Genomic DNA, 16413 nt, shown 5'->3' on the forward strand with positions numbered 1-16413 from the left:
GATTGCTTATAGCTTTCGGCAAGGTAAATAGAAGGAAAGGGTTCCCCTCTTTGGTTTAAATTAGAATGGGGTTGTGACAACACCTAGAAAATGAGCAAAACCCCAGCATATTTTACATCATTAGGGTCCCCAGGGTGCCGCCCTTCACGATGTATGCTGTACATCTATAGGGTACTGAAAGGCTAAATGGAATATTGGTTACTTATGCCCAAAATTTCACAGGGGTGGTATTCAATAAGCATAGAATTAGAGGCCACTGTAGTAAGTGCTATTGGTATGAAAAGGGATTTTAACTCTTCTGACTAGCACTTGACATAATAAATACAGTGAAACAGAGTACACCTCTCATAAACATTAGCCTAGGAAACCTTACGTAAACAGGGTCAAACTCATTTTGAACATGGAATATTTTAATTACATACAGTAGCTTCAACTACTACATTGTGTACATAATCTAGAAATACTGGAGCATATAATGTTGAACATTCAAAACGTGTTTATACAGTACTTGATTTGGAAATTAAGCCTGGCTTGTTATCGTTGTATTTCAGACACCTACTTCACATTTGCAAGCCGTGTGTCATATTCTTCTCTATATTTCCATATATTGCATACAATTGCGTTGATTTTATATTACATAACACATAAACCCTTCTATGCCATTTATAATCGTTCTTCCATGGCTGAAGAAAATTACCATTTATAAAAATGATCAACACGTCCCATTGTCAAAAGTTGTTAACTGTGCCTAACAGCTCATTAATAAAATGATATAAGGCAGAATGTTATACCTAACAATCTATCCTTTATGGCTACTTATTTTGTGCAATCATTTCAAGTTCAGTAATAATTTTTTTGTATCTTCACGTTGCCCGAGTTTCAATTTACTGTATTTTTAGTATCACTTACTTTTAAATACCCGTACATTTAAGTGTTCTGGAAAATTGTGTAGCAGGCATACATTTATTATTTAGTTTATCACTATCTCATTGTGTAGAGTCAGTTAACAAAATGTGTGCTATACTTTTATATTGCCAGTTACTGAAGTTTGATATGGGAATAGGAAACCACTGCCTTATTACTTACAGACCTTACCCCTTTTCTCTTTTTAAAGACAATACATTGATGTTATATTGACACGTTAACTGGATCTTTCAGTTCTTAAAATGTAAAAACCTGCCATAGTTGAGGATGGCCACTAATGATGATGTCAATCTTAGCTTATTATGGTTGAACATGGTACAATGGTCAAAAGCTTTCTGAGGCATATCGCATGAGAATAATGTGTTTTGGTGCACCGTGAGGTATCATCAATATGGAACTACAGTACTAAGAAATGCTGATATGTCGGTACACAAATACTAAAGAACTGTTAAAATATAGGGGGGCAGTTCCATGAGTTTCTAGTTACAGAAAATATCAGATTGGGGTCTCAGGCATAATCAAAATTAAAATCTGTATTTTTCAAACATGCTATCACAAAAAGTTAAAGGAGAAAAATAAAATGTATTTCATTACTAATAAAGAAAACATCGCAATAATGTTTTTCTCTAAATGAGCAGAAGGGTTTAGGCTTGAAACATTGATACTTTGGGGCCTATGCACTAAGTGTTCATAAAAAAAAATCGCCAGGCTATTTAAATCGCCGTTTATGTGAGCGTTGCTATCACAGTATCAGAAAGCGTTGATTACCTGTGATAGAAAAATTCACAAAACGGGCGAGTAGCCGGCGATGTGATAATCACCTCTCTGAAAAGGCCTTACCCAGCGAGTTTTTCAGCTGCAGAGAGAGCTGCTCAGAGAGAGCCGCCTCACCCTGCGCAAATCTCACCCGAAATTAATGTTTTTTAATATACATTTTATTACTAGTGTAGATGAGCAGGGGGTCTCCGGAGCAGAACCGCGTTGATTTCAGGTCTGGAGACCCCTCGCTTCCCGAGATACAGGCCCTGTTATGGGGTGCCGGTATCTCCTATGCATTTGATTCCCGCGGTCATGTGATGCGAGACATTTAAGAGCATAGGAGATGCCTGCACCCCATAATGGGGCCTGTAACTCGGGAAGCAGGGGATGGATATCAATGCGGTTCAGCTCAGGAGACCCCTTGCTCCCGTACACTAATAATAAAAATCTCATTAAAGCAGCTTCATTACCTTAGCGGATAGCCGCTAAGGCAATGTAGGAGTTAAGGCACAAAAGCAGCTTTATTGAGGGCAGATGGGGTGAGTGAAGCGGATACTTGGCCCTTCACTCATCCCCTCTGCACCCAATAAACATTAAAATATGTTTTAAACCCCCATACACAACCCACCCACCCCCTGTGCCCCCACATAAAACCATATTTTATATTTTTATACACAGGATTGATACCAGAGGCTGGCTGGGGTCCCCAGTTGGTCCCTGATGGTGTCCGTGGCCTTCTGGGTGTCCCGTGGGTGTCCGGGGTCCACAACGGGTTCCCCGGGTGGTCCCCCCAGGTGTCTGAGGGTCCACAGGTGGTCCCTGTCAGTGTCCGTGGGCCTCCAGGTGGTCCCTGCAGGTGTCTCTGGCCCCTCGAGTGATCTCCACGGATGACTGTGGATCCTCGGGTGGTCCTCAAGTGGTCCCTGTGGGTGTCTGGGGGTCCTCGGGTGGTCCCCGAGAGTGTCTAGGGACCCTCGGGTGGTCCCCGCGGGTCACCGCTGGCCTGCGATACCAATCCTGTATAAAAAAAAGACATTTGGAATACATTGCAATAAATACAACTCCCCTCCCCCAACACATCAGTACATTAGTGGTCAAAATAACTATTATTCAGATATGGATAATAGCTAATTTGCCCATATTCAATCAAACATTAGCCAGGCAAAATAAATAAAGTAAATAAACCTTTCTACTTACCCCTGCCATCATGAAGATCGTCCTTATCAGCATACTGCAGAACCATGTTCTCCGTTTTGTGAGGATCTGACATCCGTGCCCCTCCCGGAACGCTCCCAGCTAATCCAGACCCGCAATAAGGTGTCCTGCCTCTGCTGCCTCCTGCAGCACATCTTGCAGACCAGTCATTACCAGCGTACCTTCTAGGGTCACGCACAGACCTCACTCGGCACTAAATGCCGTACCCACTGATCTCGCCTTCAGGCTTCACTCGTGCGGTGACATCACCATCGCGCAACGCGCACCCACTATGCATGGCACCCGTGCGCAGAGTCTCCTCTGTTCCGCTGTGTAATAGGATTCACCTGTCTTGCCTCCATCAGCCAACCACAGCCATGCATACTGGGGAGTATGCTTCCTCCTCATTGGTCTGTTCTTCCTATATATGCTGAGCCTGCCCTCTGGCATATTGGCTGAGAATAACCTTGTTTATGTGCGCTGTTCTCACTGCAGTCCTGTCTCCTGTCTGAGCCTTGCCTGTCTTGTTCCTTGTTGCCTGACCTTGCTTGCTGTTTGGATTCCGCACCTCTCCAATCTTGACCTGGCTTACCCACGACAATCCGCACCTCTCCAATCCCAACCTTGGCTAAAGTACATGCAACAATCTGTACCTCTCTAATCCAGACCTCGGCAAGATCACTGACCATCCTTATCTTTTCCACCCCGACCCGGCTACCTCGACCTATCTACACTCCAGACGTACCCTCGCAGCTGTGGGTTGGCATTTATCAAATCCCCACATTGGCCTCATGGTCACGCCTTGCTTGTGCTGAGCGCATCGTTACACAACGGCAGCAAGAAACCATAAAAAATACAATCTAATGGCACCTAACCCCTTAATCACCTTAGCGGTTAATAACGCTATAGTAATTAAGGAGTTAACTCATCCCTCCCCCACTACCCACCTTGGAGGTTTAACCAGCCACCCTGGACCCACTATACCCACCCGCTAGCCATTGATTGGCATAGCGGTACATCATAACCATATAATAAGAGCATGATAAGCCACTATAGCATTCAATGGTCACCCTAATAAAAATACATGAATGCCCAAAATACACAACAATAAAACATACACAAGCACATAAACACCACAATTCAATAAATAAAAACACGAACCAACAAATTCAATTAATAAAAGCACTAACCAACAAAACAATTTACAGTAATAATTTTAACTAGTAACCAACAAAGCAATTCATTACTAAAACCACTAGCCAACACATCAATTCAAACAAGGAGCCAACAAAAGAATGAATTAATTAAAGATGCTAATCAATTGAAAAATACATACAAACAAGCCATCCAAATGACAAATTATTTAATCCAAACCATCCAGAGAAATCGAAAAAAATAACTCTCAATAGAAAACAAGCATTTGCCAAAAAATCCATTGCCTATCACTGTATTTATTTGCACCCTAAATGGCCACAGATTAATACATTAGCAGCCAATAGGAAAGGAAAAACACTAAAAGAAAGAAATACAATAAAAAAAACTTGTTAAAAATAAATTACATAAATTAAATATTTTACTTACCTTTAGAAGCGTTGGCCCTCCAAATCCAGGGGTATCAGGAAGCTCTCATACGTGACATCATCAAAGACAATCCAACGCCATCCACCTTGAAGATCCAGAACAGGTAACAAAATTCTTCTTTCTTTTAACTTGTATTAGCTTCTTTTTTTCTTTATCTGTCATTATTTCTTTCTTTTCTGTAATCTTCTTTCTTCATCTGTTAATCCACAAAGCCCCATGGTAAATCCACAACACGATGTTGTAACGTCAGCTTCTTGAGGTAAAATCAGTTGTCAAGGCCTTAAATATGGCCTGTGACATAACATTTTTAGGTCAGATGGTACAGCTCCAATCTGATTGGACGCTGTATCATGTGCCTGGCTCTTTATTTTTGTGAAGAATGTGATGTCATCTCGAAAGGAGGTACGTCACATCCTTCAAACCACATGGCCATATCACATCGTATTAGAGCCAATGGGTTTGTCTTCAATCCCATTGGTTACTGTACATGTGAGGTTTGCTGCACCATGTGATATGTTACATTAGTTCAAAAGAATGTGATGTCACTTTAAGGGATGATGTCACATCCTTTTGAACTAAAGTAACCTATCACATGGTACAGCAACCAATGGTATTGAAGACAATCCCATTGGCTCTAATTCATGTGATATGGCCATGTGGTTGTAAGGATATGACGTACCTCCCTCAGCAACAATGTCACATCCTTCACAAAAAGAAAAGTCCCGTCTCGCTGCTTATCGGCAGGTTCTCACCACCTTCACGCCAACTTTTCCTGGCGTGAGGATTTTGTGAGAAACTCGCCATTCTAGAGCCGCAACAGTCCTTGATAACCTAATCGCGGCTACTAGAATTGCACGAGTTTCAGAACTTGACTTTTGTGCTAGTGGTTCTTATATATTTTTAGTGTTTGCTTAAATCTAGGGGTGATTATACTACAGTGACACTCTTGTGTTATATGCGTTTAAAAGGGAATAACAATTGTATCTCTTCTTTTTACAAGCATTGAGATCTGACAACTGAAGTTGGCATCCTAAAGATACTGTACAGTAACTTCCAACTAATTTATGGCTAATTGTATTGTATTGTATGTCTTTATTTATATATAACCATTAATGAACTTAGCGCTTCACAGTAGTAATACATGTGGTAATCGAATAAATAACAGATAATATAAATAACAGATCATGGGAATAAGTGCTTTAGACATAAACATAACATTAAGGAAGAGGAGTTCCTGCCCCGAGGAGCTTACAATCTAATTGGTCGGTAGGGAGAACGTACAGAGACAGTAGGAGGGAGTTCTGGTAAGTGCGTCTGCAGGGGGCCAAGCTTATGTATCATGTGTTCAGAATGTTCACAGTGCTATTCGTATGCTTCTTTAAGCAAGTGTGTCTTAAGGTGGGTCTTAAAGGTGGATAGAGAGGGTGCTAGTCGGGTACTGAGGGGAAGGGCATTCCAGAGGTGTAGGGCAGTCAGTGAAAAAGGTTTAAGGCGGGAGAGGGCTTTAGATAAAAAGGGGGTAGAAAGAAGACATCCTTGAGAAGAACGCAAGAGTCGGAATGGTGCATAGCGAGAAATTAGGGCAGAGATGTAAGGAAGGGCAGAAGAGTGTAAAGCTTTAAAAGTGAGGAGAAGAATGGAGTGTGAGATGCGGGATTTGATTGGAAGCCAGGAGAGGGATTTCAGGAGGGGAGATGCTGAGACAGATCTAGGAAAGAGTAGAGTGATTCTGGCATCAGCGTTTAGGATATATTGTAGGGGAGACAGGTGAGAGGCAGGAAGGCCGGACAGCAGGAGGTTACAGTAATCAAGACGGGAGAGAATGAGGGCCTGAGTCAGAGTTTTAGCAGTCGAGCAACGGAGGAAAGGGCGTATCTTTGTTATATTGCGGAGGAAAAAGCAACAAGTTTTAGAAATGTTTTGAATGGGAGGGGCGAATGTGAGAGAGGAGTCGAGTGTGACCCCTAGGCAGCGTGCTTGGGCTACTGGGTGAATGATCGTAGTTCCAACAGTAATGTGGAAGGAGGTAGTAGGGCCAGGTTTGGGAGGAAGTATGAGGAGCTCTGTTTTAGCCATGTTGAGTTTAAGGCGACGGAGGGCCATCCAAGATGATATAGCAGAGTGACATTCAGAAACTTTGGTCTGTATAGCAGGTGTAAGGTCGGGTGTTGAAAAGTATATTTGTGTGTCGTCAGCATAGAGGTGATATTTAAACCCAAAAGATGTTATTAGGTCACCTAGAGAGAGTGTGTACAGAGAAAAGAGAAGAGGTCCCAGGATAGAGCTAATATTTTAACAGTACACTCACAATCTATATGACTACTGTGTGCTATTCTGTTCCCTGTAACCCTTCTTGCACCTACTGTAGCTGTCATAGGTTATTTTAATTATTTTGTTGAGCAGTAGCTATGATTTGTCTAAATTACAGGGAAGTGTAGCCAAACAGATAACTTACCATCTCCAACAAACTGTAAAAGGGCTAGATCAACGGGCCGCTTCCATGGTGAACCCTTATGGAGAGCTATCCCATAGCCTGTAGTTGCAAAGACATATCCGCTGCCTATTGTCACAAGTTTGCAGCCCTCATCTCTTCCAGCCATGTAGTTCAGCACTGCTGCATCATAGATGAATGCATCCAACTTCCTAGAACAAAACACATTTTATGCCAAAAATATGAGTGATGTCTGCTTAGTCAACATATACAGTTTGTTCACAATACCAACTTAAACGTGCATTTTTACAGAATATTCAATGATACAGTAATGCACATTATATCATATCATATTAATTGGCCAATAATTTGTTTTGTCTATTTCAAAGGTACAGTACAGTATATTTCATATTTTTCACCTGCTTGCAGACTTCTTTAATTGATCGATCAGATATTTACATTACAGTTTTAGCCAAGAGGAAGAATGCTGCATGATACATTTCACTGATCATGAAAATATCTCTAAATAGAGACATTTTTCTCACAACTATAACTAGGGTAGATAACCTGTCATACAGTATCATGTTCTGTTTTTAACCAACCAATATTCCATTATTATTGTACATAAACTAAGCATTAGAGATGGGCAATATTTTCACAGGCCTAACAAAACTTGGCGATTGTCATCCTTTGTGAAAAAGTTATTCTTGATCTAAAAGTTTGCACGACAGCTAGACCTCACCGCTCACCTATTCAAATATCCAATAATATAGACTGGTGCATACAGGGAACACATATAACATGATTTTGACAAGAGAAGGATGATAAAGAAATCACCCCAAGATTCCTGTTTGCTGCACTCTGTCAAATATTGTATATTAACATACGACTAAATAGTCCAATGTTGTACGTATTATAAAGTGGACATAGGATGCAAAATAGGGCATTCTGATAATACTAATCAATTAGCCCATTTTCTTTAATTCGTTAGCCATCGCTGTACATGAATATAGGAATCATTCAGCCAAGAACCAATGGGGCTTACTGTCTAGCGCACACATTAAGTGTGGGTTGCTTAATAGGACAATCAACTATTTTGTGGGCTATTGCTACATATAGGCTCAAGAGCCACACTACGTGGTTTTAACCATTGATTCTGTATTAGGACTCTATTCCTATGAAGCCATACGGATCCAGCCGGTTTTGAGTTAGCTGTGCAATACATGCCATTGTGGTTAATGAATTAAAATACATTTATCATAGCAAGTACCCACCTACTTTTTATAGGGTTATTTTACCATAGAGCACTGTGTAAATATATATATATATATATATAATAAAAAAATAAATAGATGATACCGTTCTGTGGCTAACGAAATGCTTTTATTTGTGCGAGCTTTCGAGATACACTGATCTCTTCTTCTTATATATATATATATATATATATATATATATATATATATATATATATGTTTCGTCATTGTCCTAATAAAGTTTTATTATTTTTGGCCAATATACTGACTTTTATTAGTATCTGCTGTCCCACTACATACAACATTGGACTGTTTAGTCGTACGTTAATATACAATATTTGAGAGAGTGCAGTAAATAGGAATCTTGGGGTGATTTCTTTATTATCCTTCTCTGGTCAAACGCTAAAAGTTAGCAATAAGTTTATTTTTCTTACTTTCGCTTTGTAAAATGTACTCAAACTTTAATTAACAAAAAAAAAACACGTTAACAAAGTCACATGGCTGCTTTTTTGCCACTTTAATCGGGTGAAATAATTAATTTGTAACAATTTGGGCCGTTTCACTAGAATGTTTGGCTATAGTGATATATACGTAGCTTTTGCAAACTTTTTGAACGTTTGCTCGACGCTGCGTAGATGCGAACCTGGACAGATTCACACATCTCTAGTAAGTAGTCATGTGTGTTTGGTAATACAAATCATTGTCTGCTACTAAAATCTAATGGGCTATTTATTAATAGAGATGGGCATATTTTTTTTTTGTGGGTTTGGATGAGAAAGAGAACTTCCAATTTAGTAGTGTCTTCAATTATATATATATACATTTTAAGTTATGGTGGGTGAAAAAGGCAACAAGAAACATCCACCGTGTATATATATATATGTGTATATATATATCCCCTCAAACATCTGGAATGTTGTGCGACACAACAGGACTAGAACCCACGACCAGGGTCACAGCTCTTGCAGCATGACCTAATGTTGGGTATGGCACCATACCGGTCATTAGGTTGGCAACTTAGGCATGTTAGCAACTATATATAATTGGTATGGAATTCCTTTTAGGAAGTGTGGGACAGGACTCATTTCAATAAACTTTGCATAACCATTAGCATATCTCCCAGTCAGGTACCTCAGGTGCGCTCCTTTTTCAGCACAAACATCTCTCCCTAATTTATTTGGAGGGACGTTTGAAGGGAAAAACAGTACCTACAACTGGAGACACTACTAAATTGAAAGTCTTTCCCTCTCTCCCCTCTCTCCCCTCATCATTTCTCTCTCTCTGATCCAAGTTTGGATTCTTAAAAATCCACCTGGATTTTATTCAATGAAGGATTAAATGAATCCACTTGGCTTTTTCATTGCCCAATCCACAGACGGATTTTAGTGTGGGAAGGATTTGGTCTAAATAATTAGCAGAATTCCAGGAAATAGATTTGGACTGGTTCACCCATCTCCATTTATTAACACATGATACCAGTGTCAAGTCAGAAATTCCTATTGGTTTCAATGATAATGTTTTTTTTTCTGGTGCATTATTGATGACCAAGTTTTGCATTTGGGAGACTTTGGTAATTTGACCTCCAATTATCTTCTGTTATTTAACACAATATTGGTTCAGTTAATGAATTCTTCTGAAGATTGTGCTTGTGAGATTGTGCTGGAAGCAACTGCAATATATTGACAGCTCCTTACAGCCAAAATAAATGCATCCTTATCATGACTCATTTTTACTGCCTATGTCATTATATGGAAACAGGTATTTGGGAAAAACATGACAGAGCTCAACTCTTAAGAGTATTTTGGATAAAAACATGTTTTTGAAAAACAAGGCCGTGGTTGTTAAATATACAGAACTTCAGAAATTGGAAGTTCAGGCGTTTGCATGGTTCACTGCATTAGCACTAAGCTGAAGGGAGTTTTTAGCAGCTTTGTGATACACAGGATGATATGGAAGATAAACATCTTTGGTACGTGTCAGTGACCACAGGAGAGGGCAGGGAAAGCAAGGTACAAAAAAACAAAATCAAACTTGACACTGACAGTAATGTAAGTTAAAGCCACTAACTTTAAGGAAGAACTTGAACTTTAAGAAAGAATAGATGGAAAGTGGTTAACCATTTAGAGAACAGCGGACATGGAAGTTTTAAACATAAGATGTTAAAACAATTGTAAAGCAAATACTTTTTTCATTAACACAATACAGTATATCCTTCCTTTAAGGTGCAAATTAAATTTATGACAGTAATACGTTTACAGAATTTCAATTACACACCACCCCTCCCAAACATACTACTTTGAACTGGTAAAGAAGGTCACAGCTTTATTGTTACTTAACGCTCCACTCAGATTGAGCCCGGGGCATTCCTCTGGTTTACCAACCAGAGTCACCAGCTGTCATTCATTGGTGCTCACTACAATACACCCCTAATCAGGCCAGTCACTCCCGCCAACCACTCCTATTACCTTATGATTATGTTATGATTACCTTATGCCTTTTCAGTTAGATTCCCAGAAGTCCTCTCTCTAAAGCTGATATTTCACCCACCCCCACTCCTAAACTGGTCTTGATATCTTGCAGAATCCCAAAAGCCTTGTTACATGAGTTTGTAACATTACAGAGTTGGGCATCTTACAGGTCTCTTCTTCCTGTGAACTGCAATGTACAAATGGCAATACACCTGAAAAATAAACCTATGACATAAAATCTTTGCACACTATTATTTCATTGATGAAGAACTGATGTTTGTCCCCCAAAAAAACTTGTTCACAGTCTATGATAGCTATTAGAAGTTTGAATTAAAATGAAATACTACAGATTTCAAATTCTCTTTTAATTTACTACTGTATAAATTTTCAAAAATTACAAATCCACAGAAGACACAATTATGGAACATAAAATCAAAATATGAACTGAATTTAAAAATATGTTATAACTATACATGTAACTTATGGCTAAAGCTAATTTACTTAATATACAGATGGAGAGTGTGCCATTAGCTATTTGAAGACAGTGTGTACAGTGAAGTGCAAAGAGAGATCCTTTGACAAGAGTCTGTACACCTTTTGCTCCAACTAGCCAAAGTTTGTATGCTTCTGCTAACAGAAACAGGATATGCAGTGGAACATTGTCCCTAGAGATGGGCCAATGTGTCAAAATTCAGGCTGCATATTATTATCAAGCTTTTTAGTATTATTCAATTCGCGGAAGAATATTCGGATGCGAAGATGTGAGATTTGAGATGTGAGATTTGAGATGTGAGAGAGAGAGAGAGAGAGAGAGATAGAGAGAGAGAGATAGAGAGAGAGAGAGAGAGAGAGAGAGAGAGAGACCTCTCTCCCCTATACTCCCCATCTCTTCCCCCTCTCCCCCAATCTCTCTCTCCCCCCTCTCTCATCTTACTCTCTCTCCATCCCCTCCTCTCTCTTTTTCCTCCTCTCTCCCCCCTTTCTGTCTCTCTCCTCCCCCATTCACCCATATATCAGGGGTTGGAACTTCTGGGTGAATAGTGGCAGTCGGCAGTATTGGATACTGTACATTCAAACAAAGGTAGGCAAATTTCCTTTTCTTAAAATTGATCCACAAATATTTGCATGTGCAAAAAATTGCTATATTCACAGTGAATTTGAATGTTGGCAAATAATTCCCCCGTCTCTAATTGTTACCAAGTGGGGAAAACCAATTGAATGTAAATGAAACTCAGAAATAATTCAAAGGAAAGTCTCAGTGAATTAATAAAACCTACAATGATGACTCATAATGAAATATAAATTTTACAAGAAATAACCATATTGCCTTTTCTTTTTATATTTTACACTTTTCATAGCTTTATGAGTCCAAGAGTATAACTCTAAAGAATGCATCAAAATACATCAAAATATAATATACATACTGTTTTTATTAGTGGCTTGTTAAAGGCTTATATTTAGAGGAAACAATACTATTATGTTTGAGAATTTGCATAAATCCAGAACAAATTATAAAGCATTTCTTCCAATTTTTGCAATTGTTGACATTTATACCTGTCCCTGAAACTATCACTTAACATACAGTATACATTTTAGAACATGTTTAGCAGATATTTAACAATGAAAACTAGTAAGTTCATGTAAACTTGATCATGAAAAGGAGAGAGAGAAAATGAAATACAGAATGTGCATATGGTTTTAAGATTATGTGGTACAGCAGCAATTATTATTTAGGGAACCAATGTACTGTAGGGGCAGATGTAGGAAAACATGTACTGTATTTCAGACAAATGAATATTCAGCAATGATTTGGAATTGATAAAGGGATAGACGATTGTGGTTTGGAAGCCTTTAGTAGTCCGTAGTTGCTTAGCTAATAATAATTATCTATATTAACTGTTATTTTGTCAGAATATGTCAATGATCCAATTGAATATAATCCCTAAAAAGTTTGATCATCTTTATCACAACAATCAAATATATATATATATCACAGAGTTTTGTCCAAAGAGATTTTACCTGAAAGGAGTAGAACACAAACAGTACTTCTAATGTAGCATTAAATCAACTGTAAAGCATTATAAGTGATGGTAGGAACTTACAGGGACAGTACAGAATATTGAACAAAATCTCCTTTGGAGTTAAAGAGAAAATATTAGCCTCAAACTGTGATAAAGCTTTTTCTGCAAACGATTCTCACTGAAAAGTCTGCAGTGTTGGAATGAGAGCAGAGTTCTAGTGTAACCGCTAAGTGCTGCAATGCTTAATATTATGTCAGCAATTAGCTAGTATAAAACAATCTGCAGAAATAATGCATTTTATCCCACGAGAAAAATGTTAACCAAAGGCTATGTAATGCAATAGACTAGTCTGCAGCAATTACATTTAGGGATTCATTTTTTTCAGTTCCAGATACACATAATGCACCTGTAGGCAATCATTTGAGTTGTTAAACCTCTGCAAAGACCATAAGGAAAATGTATTGGCTAGAATTACTGAAAGCTACTACTATAAATCGGTTGCTACTAGGTGGGCTAGATAACTGTTCTTGCCATGGATGTGGGCGTTGATTTGGAACTAAAAGATAAAGTTAAAGTTGTTTATGCTCAATTTGTTATTACCAAAAAAGAAAAGAAAAATATCCCAGTTTTTAGCACTCAATCCCTTGGTAGTGGTCTTTTCTGAAGGTTATGTTTGAGACTCGACCCACCTCAGCGGGTCCATGTTTGTGGGGCTGAGCATACTGTAACGAATGCTCACAGGATAGGACCGCGAGGCTGAGGTGGGGATGTTGGAAAACACTGACCTCCAACTGCGAGAAAGCGGCCGGAGTGCAGAGTAAGGTTGTGTAGCTTGGTCAGGATAGGAGAGATCAGAATGGTCGTATATACTTGCCGTGATCAGGGATTGGAGAAGTCGGATAGTTGATGTCCGGTGCCGGGTTCCAGGAGTAGAGACGGTAGAAGTCCAATAGCAAGCTGAGGTCAAGGGTCAGAGAGGCGGAGGTCCAGATACAAGCTGAGGTCAAAACAGGAACAGGATACGCAAGACAAGACAGCAAGGTGTTTGAGGCAAACACAAGTACATAAACAGGGTTTATTCTCAGCCAGTTAGAAGGAGTGCTGGCTGAGTATTTACAGGACAGGCAGCCAATGAAAAGACAGCACACAGATGCAAGGTAATTAATGAAACCCACCCCATAGACATATGCTGTCCACTGATAGGCAGGGGTGGGGAGAAGTGCAGGTGAATGGAAATTGGAGATGGTGTTAACCCCTCGTGTTCTTGTGGTAGTGAGGCACCTGTGCATGGTGCACCTTACTCGTAACGTCATGAGTGAGATCCATGTGGTGTACCCCAGCATGGTTCAGCGGCGTGCGTCAGCCGCTTTGTCACGGGACGCGTCACGGGTGTTGGGCCTAAGCGTAGGACATGCGGTGTCCCCCAACTTGGTAACACGGCATGTGTCACCTGCCCGGGGGCGGAGCCGACGGGTAATCCTCACAGTTTTTAACCAATTAATACATTACCTTTATTAAGGTATATATTAAAATAAACGCAATAATGAACTTAAGTAACAACATATCAATTAAAATAAAAAGTAAAGATTGTATGGCAGTCTGTGATTGGTCACATATGTACCTTTATTTTAATATATACCTTAATAAAAGTTATTTATTAATTTGTTCAAAACACATAAACATAACCTTCATAAAAGAGCCCTACCAAGGGATTAAGTGCTAAAAACTGGTATATGTTTCTCTTCTTTTTGTATATATTCAATCATCTCAGACCTCCCTTTAACTGAGAACCTGTGAAAGTAACAGGCAGAGCGAGAGGACCCCACCTAGTGTCTCAATTTGTTATTACATACATACATTTGAGGAGAAAAAGTAATAATAATAACTTTATTTATATAGGGCTTTTCTCCCAATGGGACTCAAATCACTTCACAATTACAAAAAGGGAAAAAGAAGAAAACATTTTAGGTTATTAAAGAGAACAAACACAAGGAAAGATACAATACATGATGGGACGGTACTGTAGCTATTAAATGCCAGGCAGGTTGTGGATTATTAATTAAATATGTGGGTAAACAGGTAGGTCTTGAGTCTGTTTTTAAAGATTTCCAAAGAGAGGGCCTCTCGAACTGTACGAGGCAGACTGTCCCAAAGAGTAGGAGGAGCGTGACTAAAAGGGCCCCAAGGAAGTCAATGTGATTCTAGAAACTGATAGGAGTCCTTTATCTGGTGATTGAAATGAGCGAATGGAAGTGTAGGGAACTACTGTAGAAGCTCTTTCAGATAGCTGGGCTCCTGGTCATGTAGTGCTTCTAATGTCAACAAGACAATCTTGAAATAAATTCAAATTCACAGGCAGCCAGTGCAGAGATCGGAGAACAGGTGTCATGTGGCAAGAACGGACTGGTTAGTTAACAACCTGGCCACAGAATTCTGCACCAGTTCCAGGGGGTTCAGCACTTTTTTCCAGAAGACCCAGGTAGAGTGCATTTCAGTAGTTAAGGCATGAGGACACAAAGGTATGGACAAGCGTAGTAAGAAGCTCGGGGGGGGGGGGTCAAGTGCTTAATCCTGGCTATGTTCTTTAGGTGCAAGAATGAAGATTTGATCACGGCTGACACCTGATGTTTTAGGGTCAAGTCACAGTCAAGGACAACACCAAGATTCCTCATACGGACAGAGTTTAGCAACAGGGAACCCCCAAGCTTAATGCCAGTTGTTTGACCAGGCTGCATTCTTGTTGTCTTCTGATGTTAAGCTCCCACCACACACATCTGTTTTATCAGGTTTCACCGTCAATTAACTGGCACTCATCCAGCCTAGGAGCTCAGATAAACATCTATTGAAGACTAATAGTGGGTCATTAGTACCTGATGCAAAGGACAAGAAGAGTTGAGTGTTATCTGCTTAGCAGTGATAATCCAGGCCATGCCGTCTGATTATGTTACCAAGTGGCAGCATGTACACAGCAAACAACATAGGAGAAAGGATAGAACCCTGTGGCACTCCACCACATGACAGGGGCATTTGTGCAGAGGAGTACACTCCTGAAGATAATCTCTGTGACCTGACAGTGAGAAAAGATCTGAGCCAGCTGAGAACTGTGCCACCAAGTCCACAGAAATCCTACAGGCACTCCTTCAGATTCCCATGGTCCATGATAGCAAATGCTGCAGAAAGGGCAAGGAGTACGGTACTATGATCAAACAGTCACCTCTGTCTCTATCTACAATGAGATAATTTAGTAAATGAACGAGAGCTGGATCAGTACAGCTGAAGTCTACGGTTCCGTCGCGCCTCCAAGGAACGCTCCGTGGGCAGTCCGTTGGCTGCCCGCAAGGGAATTTGTGCCTCCCCATGGCATTCTTTCACCGGATATAGCTTTAAAATCCAGGTGAAGCATGCACATGCTGTTTGTGCACACGGCATGGGGGGGTTCCTGTGCAGGCGCCACGTGGAAGACACGTCTGAACCGGAGACTTCATCTGTACTATAGTGTCTTCTGAATCCTGACTGAAATGGGTCATAAATATCATGGGTTGATATACGGATTTCCAGTTGGGTTGCCACCACTTCCTCAATTACCTTTTCTAGGAAAGGAAGGTTTGATACAAGCCTGTAATTAGCCATGAAATTGGGTCTAATGGTGATTTTTTTAGAAGATGACTGCTTCCTTCAGTGGTTTGGGAAAGATCCCTGTCTGCAAAGAGCACAGGCCTATTTTGGCAAACACTGGGCTCATTACATCAACACAGCCTAATTGGGTCCAAATCACAGGTTGT

At 40.0% G+C, this 16413-nt stretch overlaps 1 protein-coding gene across 3 annotated transcripts in view; it reads right to left on the minus strand.

Annotated features, from left to right (window-relative positions):
* GRIN2A (glutamate ionotropic receptor NMDA type subunit 2A) overlaps positions 1 to 16413 on the minus strand; it is a 1360048-nt gene that overhangs the window by 32423 nt on the left and 1311212 nt on the right. For all 3 annotated transcript variants that reach the window (XM_075565333.1, XM_075565332.1, XM_075565334.1), the window contains one exon: positions 6914 to 7101. In XM_075565333.1, coding sequence (XP_075421448.1) covers positions 6914 to 7101 — 188 coding nt within the window. The remainder of the gene's footprint in view (positions 1 to 6913; positions 7102 to 16413) is intronic.

This window comes from Ascaphus truei, chromosome 11 (genome assembly GCF_040206685.1).
Source record: "Ascaphus truei isolate aAscTru1 chromosome 11, aAscTru1.hap1, whole genome shotgun sequence".
NCBI lineage: Eukaryota > Metazoa > Chordata > Amphibia > Anura > Ascaphidae > Ascaphus > Ascaphus truei.